This window comes from Halichondria panicea, chromosome 9 (genome assembly GCF_963675165.1).
Source record: "Halichondria panicea chromosome 9, odHalPani1.1, whole genome shotgun sequence".
In the NCBI taxonomy this organism is placed as follows: Eukaryota; Metazoa; Porifera; class Demospongiae; order Suberitida; family Halichondriidae; genus Halichondria; species Halichondria panicea.
Genome location: NC_087385.1, coordinates 5472842 through 5486106, shown reverse-complemented (window position 1 = coordinate 5486106; position 13265 = coordinate 5472842). Strand labels below are relative to the sequence as shown.

At 45.8% G+C, this 13265-nt stretch overlaps 2 protein-coding genes across 2 annotated transcripts; one reads left to right on the top strand and one right to left on the bottom strand.

Moving 5' to 3' along the window:
* On the top strand, positions 1-3855 carry LOC135341539 (uncharacterized). The gene is made up of 7 exons (XM_064538120.1): positions 1-704; positions 860-996; positions 1375-1470; positions 1597-1701; positions 1775-2002; positions 2068-2151; positions 2334-3855. The coding sequence occupies exons 1-7, from the start codon at positions 90-92 to the stop codon at positions 3697-3699; spliced, it is 2631 nt and encodes an 876-aa protein (XP_064394190.1). The 5' UTR covers positions 1-89; the 3' UTR covers positions 3700-3855.
* A 41-nt stretch (positions 3856-3896) lies between these two features.
* Positions 3897-13172, bottom strand: LOC135341534 (DNA-directed RNA polymerase II subunit RPB1-like). Its single transcript, XM_064538113.1, has 18 exons — positions 12908-13172; positions 12510-12782; positions 12151-12318; positions 11516-11803; positions 11224-11385; positions 10863-11083; positions 10461-10593; positions 9947-10282; positions 9576-9785; positions 9169-9417; positions 8836-9054; positions 8493-8715; positions 7930-8285; positions 7221-7757; positions 6775-7128; positions 6503-6607; positions 5824-6210; positions 3897-5648 (listed from the first exon to the last, which is right to left on the bottom strand). The coding sequence occupies exons 1-18, from the start codon at positions 12983-12985 to the stop codon at positions 4095-4097; spliced, it is 5853 nt and encodes a 1950-aa protein (XP_064394183.1). The 5' UTR covers positions 12986-13172; the 3' UTR covers positions 3897-4094.
* Between the last annotated feature and the right edge of the window lie 93 nt (positions 13173-13265).

Below are 13265 nucleotides of genomic sequence, written 5' to 3'. Positions count from 1 at the left end.
TACTTACAATGTAAACATTGTGGTAGGCTTTAGTTAGGGTAAAAGGAAACCTTCTCTGATTGCTTATTGAGTTTCTCCACACCAATACAATGGCGTCTACAGTGTTTACTATTGATTGGAACCAATCTACAGATCAAGATCAGGTCAATGAAGCACCTCAAGAAGATGATGACTCTGCAGTATTGGCTTGGGAAGTTGACTTCTCTTCATCCACTTTGAAATCCAAACCCAAATTACCCAAATTTCTCCAAGAGAGGGAGAAGCAAAGAGCTGCTGAAAAAGCAAAGAAAGAGTCCACACCATTACGATCTGCATCAGACTCTCAGGACCGAAAACCAACCACCAAATCACGCTCACCACTAAAATCAAGGAGTACCCCGTTGGCAAGCACAGTTAGCAGTAGCAAAACAAGTCCACGTCCGTTCTCTTCACCCTCGGCCTCAGGCAAGCCACAAGGTAGCTCTCCAAGAAGTTCCAAGCACTCTCCAGCAATAAAGCAGCCGCTGTTCTCTGTAAGCTCACCTCGACGAGTCCAGTCGTCTTCCGTGGAGTCCTCACCTATACTACGATCTCCAGGGAGGGTCAAGAGTGCAGGGCTGAGTGCAGGCAAGACAAGAGAGCCCGTTCCACAGGCCAGCAGATATGCCTCACCAAGGCATGAAACTGAGAGAGAGAAATGGAAAGACACAGTAGACAACAAATATGTGAGTGGTGGTGTTTGTTAATTTCCCACCTATGATACATGTAGCTATATTCCACAAATATTACTACCTAAGAGCACTATACAAAGGATATTACATAAATACATGTGCACAGGTGCATGGTTTATTGTGTCCATGTCCTCTCCACACGTACACAGGTGACGCCAAGAAGGCCACTAACCACTGCTAGGGTCACCACAGTGGATCCATCTGATGTTGACTCTCAACCAGAGTTTAGGTTAGCCCTCACCCCTGCAGATATGGAACAGAGGAAAGTACTGGACTTGAAACGATGGTGAGTACAGGGTACAAGCATGCACAGAATAAATGGTAGAGCTTTGACCTCAAAAGAGCTCAAAGGAGGTGTCTTGTTGAGCTAGCATGTTCAACATATAGATGTATGTATGCATCAACTTGCATTTGCATTTTTAAACTTACATCCTCGTTGAGCAATTCCCTAATGTACACGACGTAATGCTTATCCAGTCCCAAGTGTATAGCATACCAAAGGCTCACTACAGATAAGTCTGAGAATTTAGATATCTATTGTGTAATTGTTCAGAATCTCATGCATCTCAACTATGTCATAATTATGGTAATTGTTCTCCCAAGCCGGCCTAATCGGTGACATGTATTATCACATAGCCTCTCATTCTCACTTCCCACTCTACAGGTACTGTATGTGTCGGCCTCAGTACAGCAAGTCGTGTGGGATCTCCTCTGTTGTGTCTTGCTGGAATTATCTGTACTCCACCCTGGGCAATGGCAGGTGTGACCAGTCTGTCTGTGTGTGATGGGTGGTGCATACTGTTTATGTACACTCAGTGTAGGCAGTACCATAGCAACTTATCTTCTCTGTAACATCACCTCAAATATACATTAATTTAATGTGCAGTCATCGTCCCATCACACAAGAGGAGGCTCTCACACTGCTTGGATTCAAGCCACCTTTTGGAGAGATTAGGTTCGGACCATTCACAGGAAATGCCACTTGTATGAGGTAACTTGAGACTTACTTAATTAACCCATGTACAGACATTGTAAAGATTCACTGTGTTTTCCCTTGTTCTCAGGTGGTTCAAGCATTTGTGCTGTCACTATGGAGTCAGTGGTCAGGCTTACTACTTCTACAAGCCAGTAGGCAAAGGGAAAACTTTTGGGTTGAAGCCAGAGCAAGCCTTGGAGAAACTGAAAGAGGGGCTGAGAGATCCCTCAATGGCATTTGTTTACCACTGCCTCAACCACTACTTCTGCCCAATTGGTTTCGAAGAGGTGCCCAGATCACCGTCTGAGGCCTATCAGTAAGTTGTTCATGTTTTGCATGTACGCAGTGCATTGTGTCATGTGCTTGTCTTTTGATCTGTAGAGTTGACATGGGAGTGGATGATGTAGACACTTGGATACTGGTTGGAGAGCCTAGTCGGAAACAGTACTCTATTCACTGCAAATTGTGAGTGCCCTCAATCTCTATGACATGGACACTGTATGTATATATATAGGGGCGGCTATAACTATGGGCCTATCTTTGGATATGGCCAAACATAAATTACTACACTGTGTTTAGAGCTAAGTGCTGGTCAAAATACATCAATTCCTGCAAAAACTGTATTTTTACTACAACTCTCTGTGTAGGTGGACAGACATCGCGACTGACTTGAACACTAAAAGGCCCGAGTTCTTCAATATCAGACATACTGAGAGGGGGATACAATTGAAGAAAACGAAACGTCTCGGCGGAAATCTACACTGCATCATGGCCTTCAAGAAACAAGAAGAGGTTGCGTATGTCACTACTGGTCCTGTAGTTTTGCCAGAGCCACAAGAACTTCAGCAATCATCAAGTGAAATAGAAAACCTCGATAGTTCTGATTCCGACTTTCCCCTCTCTACACGAGAAGATGACGTTGTTATCGAAGGTGTTGATGCACCGTATGGGAGTGGTGAAGCTCTCGAAGCAGTGGACTCTGCGATTGCAAACCTCGAAGTAATGGACATAGAAGATGACTTACAAATGTCTTCTGATTACATGTATATGACAACACACCAGAGTACCATTCCACAGATACACGTACAGAACTCACAAACAAACACTTCAAGCGTTGCCACGACTACGGAAAAATCTATTGCAAGGATAAGATCGGGAACTTATGTAAAGCAAAGCGATCCATTGCAATCCCTGGAGCAAGAACATGAAGAGATGTCTGTTAGCCCCACTATCAAGAGAACTGGTACCTTCACCAAAGAGAAGAAACCATCAGTGCAACAACGGTCAAGTTTTCTCAGTGAGTCTTCTGATCGGGACAGTGGCAGTGAAGCTGACCTACCTACTGAGCCACTAGAGAATATGTTACAAGTACCACAAGCGTATGCAGCAGATGTATCATCAGAGAGTGACAGTGAGGTACCAGCCCTATCTGGCGGAGCAATCAGAAGAAGAGGGACTTTCACAAAAGAGAACAAACCATCAGTGCAACAACGGTCAAGTTTACTTAGTGAGTCTTCTGAACAGGATAGTGGCAGTGAAGCTGACCTACCTACTGAGCCACTAGAGAATATGTTACAAGTACCACAAGCGTATGCAGCAGATGTATCATCAGAGAGTGACAGTGAGGTACCAGCCCTATCAACTGGCGGAGCAATCAGAAGAAGATGGACTATCACAAAAGAGAAGCCTCAAATAAAAGTTTCAAGTGTTGCTGATTCTGACTCAAGCAATGGACAATTAGACGAAGTGGTTGCAAGCTCTCAAGATACTATAACGTTTACGACAGACTATCAAAGCAGAAGTGGCACATATACGAAACGCAAGGAGGTGGTGGACGACTCTGACAGTAGTAGTATTGACTTTGACTATTTTGATGGAGTTGATCTGGACGATACGCTTAAAGCACTGAATGACTCGGAGAATGGAAGTGTCCAAGAAACTATTGAAATGCAAACACATGAAGAAGGTTTGAATTCAGCGGCACAATTGCAGGGCAGTCATCTACACCAATAGAAGTCAAAACTATGTGCATGCATTAAGCCAAGAAAATGGAAATGACATTAAGGACTTTTCACATCTATAAGCTAGTCATACATGCATACAATATTATGACCTCATTACTGTTAATTTTTTTGACCATGTTATGTATATTATATTATTAATGTTGGAGTTGAACGTTAAAAATACACTATAATATAAAATTGATATGATTAATTGCAGAATAATAATTCATTTAAAGAGGGATGCATTGTACATGTGCACGTATTATGTTAGTTAAATTTGCACCAAACAAAACATGATAAATAAAATTAATGAAGTTCATGCAGAGTTACAAATTCAAGTCTCTTACAAAATTATTAATTATTTTATCCAGTTTTTCACGGTTATTAACTCAGTTTACAATCAGTCTAGTCATCGTCGTCTTCACTCTCAGGTGTCTTGGGGGTGTAGGTGGGTGAGGGCGGGGAATAGGCAAGGGTGAACTTGTTTGAGTCGCCACCGCTTGGAGGTGACACACTAGTATCCATTCGATCAGTAGGGGAATACCCAGCACCGGGAGAATAGGTGGGGCTCGAGGGAGAGTACTGGGGCGAGCTTGGTGTGTACTGAGGTGAGCTTCCACCAGGTGAATACGTCGGAGAGTTAGGCGAGTATTGGGGTGAACTGGGAGAGTATTTTGGTGAGCTTGCCGTGTACTGAGGAGAACTTGGCGTGAATTTCGGTGAGCTTGGACTGTACACGGGAGATCCAGGGCTATACTGAGGCGAGTTTGGCGTGAACTTTGGCGATGACGGAGAATACGTTGGTGAGCTTGGACTGTACTCAGGGGACGAGGGATTGTAGGTGGGACTCGAAGGAACATACGATGGATTCGATGGACTGTAGTTTGGTGATGACGGAGAATAGCTCGGACTCGAAGGCGAGTAGTTCGGACTCGAAGGCGAATAACTTGGCGAGGATGGACTATAGCTCGGCGATGAGGGGCTATAACTCGGTGAGGAAGGCGAGTAACTGGGGCTTGATGGAGAATAGCTGGGACTCGATGGAGAATAACTGGGACTCGACGGGCTATAGCTTGGTGACGATGGGCTGTAGCTTGGAGAGGAGGGTGAGTAACTGGGGCTTGATGGTGAATAACTCGGACTCGATGGAGAATAGCTTGGGCTCGAAGGACTGTAGCTAGGTGATGATGGACTGTAGCTCGGTGATGATGGACTATAGCTCGGTGAGGAGGGACTATAGCTTGGAGAGGAGGGGCTATAACTCGGTGATGATGGCGAATAAGATGGTGACGCCGGTGAGTAGCTCGGACTAGCTGGACTGTATGTTGGTGACGCCGGTGAGTATCTTGGACTCGCTGGACTGTATGAAGGACTTGCCGGGGAATACGATGGGCTTGCTGGCGAGTATCCAGGTGATGCTGGCGAATATTTGGGAGAGGCTGGTGAGTAGCCTGGACTTGCTGGACTGTAAGAAGGACTGGCTGGTCCACCAGGAGATGCAGGCGAGTATTGAGGGCTTGATGGAGAGAAGTCGCCCATTGAGCTCTGTGGTGTAAACGGACCAGGAGAAGAGGGGCTCCAATTGGGACTGTATCCCGGGCTGAATCCACTAGCATCAGTAGGTGCTGGGGAGAATGCGGCTCCAGATGAGGGTGTCATCCCACTGCCAGGAGTCCAGGCCTCGAGGTACGGTGTACTGCCACCCCCGGGTGCCCAAGGGGTCATTGATGGGGTTTGTCCACCTCCTGGTCCCATATCACTACCTCCAAAGTTGGGCATCATCATAGCACCGGGGAGAGGGGCTGATACTTCCATAGCTTGCTTGCATTTCTCAGAGTCGAGTAGCAGATCAAACGCTCCTGTTCCGCCGTGGTGAATCTGCCCGAGCATGATGTTCTCGCTCACTCCTCGCATGTAGTCTACCTCTGCATGAGCTGAGGCCTCCATCAACACATCAACCTATGAACGAGAGAGACATGCTGTGTGAATACACTAGTAATAGTCAACTATAGCACAGCTACACATGCACACAAACTCAGTACTATGCGTACAATTACTGTATACTGTACCTACACTGTACTACACAGGCTATCCATACTCATGCAATGTATGTGTACAGTATATACAAGCTCACCGTTTCCTCAAAGGAACACTTCATGAGTGGCCCAACATCCTGTCTGTTTATTCCATGTCTAGTTACGGCCATAAGGTGACCACGGCAACACATGATGTCACACAGTAGCGCCAAGTGCCGATAGTTCACATAGGAGCCATCAAAAGAGATGACGTGATAAAGCTCTTTCTCAACTGCTTTTCGTACGGCCTCAATTCCTAGAACAGACAAAATCTCGACAATGTGATTGGAAGTGGTTCTAACAGGATCCACGAGAGGCTCACTGAGTACCCTCAACAGGTTAACCCCGTCCGTCTCAAGGATCCACTCCTGGTGCGCTTTGTACTCTCCCTCTTCATTGATGCTGATTCGTTTCTTGGAGTCTTGAGTGGGGTAGTGCATGTACACCTGTGAGGGTAGGGGGGAGGGAGTAACGTCATGTGACACAGGCTTGGTTGTGGGGATTACACTCGTGTATGGACAAAGTTGGGTATCGAAATTATGGACTTACATGTAGCGGCAACATAATTATACATAATTATACATAAATAACGTGACATTGTACATGTACATCTAAGCACACAGTGTAAATAGAGTTCTTTTCGAAATTGATAACATGTACATGTACATGTACATGTACATGTACATGTACATGTACATGTACATGTACATGTACATGTACATGTACATGTACATGTACCTTGGCGATCTGCTCAATGCCTTGCAGGGACATGTCTGATAGGAGATTAGCCTCAAGGCAGCGGAGAAAGTTGTCATCCTCCATCTTGTCTAGCTGCTCCTCCTCCTACAGAAACAAGAACATGCAAACACGATCATTACAATTGTTGAGCTAGCTAGTACAAAAGAAATTAGCATGCAAGCTACGTACATATAGATATATACATGTACACACTATGACCATGCAAGCTACATATAGATTGTATACGTGTCATGCATACACTACACACTCACCCCCCCATCATATTTATTCTTGTCATCATTGGACATGAGTCTGATTCGGAGCACAAGTTTCTCGGCATTGTCATCGTTGAAGATGCAGTTTAAATCTTCTCCAAAGTGAGAGCTAATCTTCTCAGCAATCTGTTCCATGGTCAACTTTTTGTCAGTCATTCTCTTGCGGTCAAGCTCGAGACGAAGCAGCCAGGGGGAGATTCGTGACGTGTCAAAGTCGGGCATTTCATAATAGACGTTGACAAACTCTTGGTCCTCAGTTATGACCGTGTTTTGAGGGTCAGGATCGTAGTAGATGGCAGTGTTGGCAGTCACCTTGCGTAGGGTCGTGTACTCAATACGACACAACACATCCTATAAAAAGAAAATAAAGATTTACATCTAAGTCGTAGCTTATACATGTATGTGCTAGCGTATTGCATGCTACGTTTATTATCTGTATATACCTTGCACTTTTCAGCATCCTTTGCGGCCTGTCCTCTGAGGAAGATGGTGAGAGAGGGGGTCTTGGGGCGCTTGGACACATTGATAATTTCCTTGAGTCTTGGCACACCCAGAGTCACATTCTTGGCCGAGACACCAGCGAAATGAAACGTGTTAAGTGTCATCTGAGTGGCAGGCTCTCCGAGTGACTGAGCAGCAAGAGCTCCCACCATCTCCCCGGGCTGCACTTGTGCTTGTTGGAACTTGGCCTCAATCTCGCCAAGTACCCACTCGAAAGCCTCCAAGTTGAGCTTGTGTTCTTCCGACATCTTCTTAGTGCAGAGGACTGAGCGAAGGAGAGCTTTAAAAAGCATTGTGGCGTTTTTCTGTGCCTGTTTTGAGAGTTCATCATTTCCTTGTACAATGATCAGTTTATCGGCCAGCTCTCGAACACCCTCGACAACCTTGAGCGGGTGGAGGTCCGTTTGACCTCGTGTGTTTATGTGAAAGATCTTCTGAGCATTCCAGATCAAACGTCTCAGGTTGACAGGCAGGGCAGTCTGCAGGATAGAATCGATAATTTTGTGTGCGAAAAATTGATGTTTATACACACTACAAGTACATGTACACACTACAAGTACATGCTTGCTAACATGTACTTAGTGGTGGCTCAGAATACGTCTCACACAGGGCACAATGATATAATGCAAGATCAGCACTCCACCCCCTCACCTTGCTGTTCCCGGTGGGGAAGACGACTCTGATAGCTTCCCTGTCCTCGCACAGTTGCTGCCACTCCATCTCCAGCTCAGTCTGTGCTGTCGACGAGGTGAGAAGGTCTCGCACAATATCCTCCTTGAAGCAATGTCGCAGGTGCCTCTGATTGGTGCAATCGAAACGGAACTTTTGCTCAAATTTGGAATCGGGGGGCTTGATTGTAGGCAGCTGTTGGAACTCCATGAAGGCACCGTCCATCCCGTCCTCGCCGTAGCGTAGCTGGATGAGCTGACGGTTTGAGTTGCGGATGGTGCCATCGTACTGGACCATGAGCCCTTCCATAGCTTTGATGAGGCGACGCTGAATGTAACCTGAAAGCAACACACATTCGTTACTGCACCTGATTGTATACAGTTAACAAGCCTAGAGCTACAAAATATGATTGCAACAATAATTAGTTACATGGCAACAAGCTTCAGCGGAGCAGTTATTACAAGCGCTTAGGTGGAATTGTGAATAACTTTATATGCTTCGTTCGGCACACACAATACATGCATGTGTAATGCATCCACCCTCACCTGTCTCTGAGGTCTTGACAGCTGTGTCAATGAGACCCTCTCTGCCTCCCATGGCGTGGAAGTAGAACTCGTTGGGAGTGAGTCCAGCGAGGTACGAGTTCTCCACAAACCCTTTGCTCTCGGGACCGTAGTCGTCTTTGATGAAATGTGGCAGAGTCCGATGTCGGAACCCGAATGGGATTCTTTTACCCTCTACATTCTGTTGGCCCACACAAGCAATGACCTGCATTGAGTAGAACCAGTACACAGAATGTTAATGAAGGAGTTTGCAACAAAAAGGTCCATGCACAAACAGTGTACGTGTAAATGCAGTAGCATAGAGTCACACTCGCATAAACTGCACCTGTGAGATGTTGATCTTGGATCCCTTGGAGCCAGCTGTGACCATGACCTTGAAGTTGTTGAAGTCTGAGAGACTCTTTTGAGCACTGGAGCCGGTCTTGTCTCTGGCCTCATTCAAGATCCGGTTGACCTGGTTCTCAAACGTCTGCCTGAGGGTGTTTCCCGGGGTGGGCTCTAAATCGTTGTTGTGGGCCTTCTTGATCACCTCTATCACATCACTCTGGTGGAGGGGAGGGAGTAAATGACATAGTTAGCGATTCTATACAGTACACTGTAAAATGACTGTTATACATAATAGTAATGATACGGTGTATGCATGGTAACACAAGCATACCTTGGCTTGTCTGATGGTTCTCTGAATGTCGTTGTAAGTATACGTGTCAGCAATGGTGTCTCCTATACCAATACTGTGCCCCTCAATGAGCAAATAGTTGTTGACTAGTTTCTGAATGTTTCCATAGAAGTCCCTGGCCACCTCCGGACTGAACTCCATGGCAACGACGTGCATGAGTGACCCGGACTTGTTTCCCAACGTATCCTTGGACAGGATCCCGGAGATCAACACTCCATGCTCTATGAGCACCTGAGGGTTAGACACAAAATGTCAAGGTGTTTCAGTGAAATGAATTGTTACTGCCACTGTGTGCACAACCAAAGAAGTACGTGTAATGAAATGTCAATAGTGCAATGAGATAGTACATTATAAGCCATATCAGTGCTATTACTCCCCCCCCCCCCCACCTTTGTGTCCCCTGGGGAGATGAACCTGTACGGACTATCGTCCTCATCGTCAGGGTGAGTGGAGTGAGTACGAACGACATTGATGTTGCCGGGGATGGTGAGTGTGAACATCTGCTTGCCAGTCCAGAGTGGCTTGGGTTTGAGGATGGCTGGTTGTGGCATCTTGCCATCCCACGAGGGCAGCCACATCAGGAGGTTCATTACATCCTCCTGGGGGGGGGGGGGGGGCAGTACATGTAATTGTCAAGCACAAATCTAGCCTTGTTTTCGGCCTGACTTTCCTCTATGGCTAAGCTGAAAAATGCTGCTATCTTACTAAAATCCAATTCATATCTGCAAAGAAAATCACCACTCCCCCTATTTCCACACACCTTTTCTATGAACACATCTCTCTTTGACATCTTAGTAGCAGCTGTCAGTGAGTCCTGTACGATGCCCATCACAGGTCGGTTGGATTGGGGGGTGAGGATGTTTCGGTTGACCATGACCATCTCTTGGATCTCAGCTTTAGTTTCTAGACTCTGGGGCACATGGAGATTCATCTCATCTCCGTCAAAGTCAGCGTTGTAGGGTGTGGTCACACTGAGGTTGAGTCGGAAGGTGGACCAAGGGAGGATCTTGACACGATGACCCATCATGGACATCTTGTGGAGAGTGGGCTGACGATTGAAGATGATGATGTCATCGTCGATCAGGTGACGCTCCACCTAATGCATACAATCAGAGATGTCTATAAGCTTACAGTACTGACAGTGCACTGACCATAATTTTATTATATGTGCGGTACACACATAATTATGTGTATCTTGGTGAACAAACTACACTATGAATGTCAGTATGTTACCCTCTCCCCTCCTCTCCGGGACAGTATACACCGTCACTGACCTTGTAGCCGTACTGCAAGTGAAGATCTGATGGCTTGGGGTGGAAGCGTAGGTCAATCCTCTCCCCTGTGTCGCGGATGATGTACTTTGCACCAGGGTACTGGTTGTGACCTCGCTGTACCAAAGTGTGCATTCTGTGCAAGAGGGGGGACACATTTTTGTCTAAATTTCAACAACAACAAACCATAAACCCCAAATTTTAGGAGGAGGGGCACCATAAAATTCCAAGGGGGGCATACCAAAAGTCCCTCTAATAATAACCATGGCTATAATTATATGAGTAAGTCGATTGTTAAAACATGGTGCACACTATTTGAGGAGTTCAATGTGAGCAGAAAATAATTGGGGTCAACAGAACACAAGTTACGAATGCTCCAAGATTATAGAGTGCAGCACTCCTCACCTGTCTATGTTGAAGGGGGTGACAGCCTCTGGGAAGGTGAGATTTTGAGCGATAGTCCGAGGCACGCCCACCTGGTCAATCTCGATGTTGGGGTCTGGGGTGATAACAGCGCGAGCCGAGAAGTCCACTCTCTTCCCCATCAGGTTACCACGAACACGACCCTCTTTGGTCTTGAGTCGCTGCTTCACTGACTTGAGGGGCCGGCCACCACGTTGGAGAGCCTGCATTCAGTGTAACATGACAGTCTTGTGATATAATTATGATAACTAAAATACAAAAATCACAATGTCATGTACATAGAGGCTTTACAAGGAAAGAGACAAGCTAGCACAATACAATGGACAGATAATTATTGTCCCACCCTTGGCAGCCCAGGGATTTCGTTGTCGACCATTGTGGCTACATGGAATTGCAGCATCTTGATATCTTCCTGAATGATGTGAGAGGCTGCTCCGTTCTGTTCATTTCTGATCAGCTGCTGGTTGGCTTTGACAATGTCCGCCAGTTTGTGAGTGAGATCATCCTAAATAGTGTGTGAGGGTGAGTTGGTTGATTGAGCATGCTGTGTATGTGCACTACACTGCACAGGTATGCTATGTGCAGTACACTGACTATACCGAGTGGAATATGCTACACACAAGCTTTGTATGTACCTGATTTTTGGCCGAGCCATGCATGACCACAGCCGGCCTCACAGCCAGTGGGGGTACAGGAACCACGGTGACTATCATCCAATCAGGACGAGCAAACTGTGGGTTCATTCCTAGAATGTTGCAGAGCTCATCGGGAATATTCTTGAAAATCTCGAGCACACGTTCGGCAGAGAGGACAATTTTCTTCTCCATTGAGTCATCGTTCCTCTTCTTGTCCGACCACTCAGCTGTCAGCTCAATGCCGACTCGGCGATATTTGGGTTGGAATCGACCACACCCAGCGGATTTCTGCAAACATTAAACCATTGTGAATACGCATATCCAGAACAGCATACCGCTATCTGGTTTTGAATGCAACGTTCTTTCGATAGCGAATTGCGAGCCTTCGCATAAATCGCAATCGAAAGAAACAGAAGCGCAGAGTGAGCATGCGCATGCAATTTTTGCATGCAATTACAAAACGCAATCAGTGTCATTTGTAATGCATTTGAAACCCGATATACAGTGAACCGGAGCTTAGTGGGAAGTACATATGCAATGCAGTTATAGATTCCTCTACTATTGTCATAATAAATGTCAAATATGTGAAGAATTTACTTTGAAATTCATCATAACAACATAATGTAAAAACTTACAGGTTGTGCTGGGTCCTGGGGAAGTTCTGACATTGGGTCAAACTGCTTCTCCATAACATCTCCTCCTTCACACAAACTCTTGGCCTTACACAGGTCATAGGTGTGCTGCAGTCGCTTGCGAGGATAGCCGCGAGTCTTCATCAAAATGTCCTTTACTTTCTCATTATTCTATGTGTGTGGGAGAGGGGAGGGCCGTGGGTGGGTGTGTGTGTAATGGAAGTGCATAATTATGTGTGGGTACGTGGTAGCCAAAATTATGAAATGACAGTGACATCACACCAAAAAGCATTGTCAATAGACAATGAACCACAAACTATGCACATGTAGGATGTGCACATATAAAAGGTCATCACACTCACGGGATCAATCAGCAGCTTTGAGCAATAGAAGCATACACAACGAAGCACTTTGATTATCTTTGTCAAATATCCAATGTGATACACAGGTTTTGCCAGTTCAATATGCCCGAAGTGCCCAGGGCAGTTCGTCATGTTTCCAGCGCATGTTTGACACTTGGAGCTCCTGTCCACCACCCCCTGTCTGGGATCCATCAGGCCCCCGATTTTGGGACGCCCCCCTTCCATCGTGTATGGATAGCGGATGCCTTCAGGGACAGTCACAGACATACGTTTCTGGAAAGTGCATGTGAAATTTCATTATTGATTTTGTGAATTGTGAAATGGGATTGATTCAGTATGTGATTCAGTAGATAGATCAGATCTACATAATACCCTGGATGGATGGGTGGGTGACTTACAATCTCTTCAGGACTCAGAATGCCAAACTGCACTCTTTTAACCCGTCTAAGAGGCACAACTGATTCGATTGCCGCCATTTTGTCAAAGTTGACGAGTGGTAGAAACAATGATCAACCCCCAAGCGGCCCAGTCAGTGTTAGTTGCCTGTCTCTCCTTCAAGCGAAGCTGATTAGATTCAATGTAGGTGTATATTCAGGCTGATCTGAGATTACTTTTTCACCGTATTTCTCAGGATCAAGCTACGAAACTTGTGAAAGTACTGCGCAAGCAACTGTGCCTTTTATACTAGCCTGTAAAAGTATGATGTAATTTCCTATCGGTGGGTGGAGAAAGCCTTGTTAGGAAGAAATGAAGAAG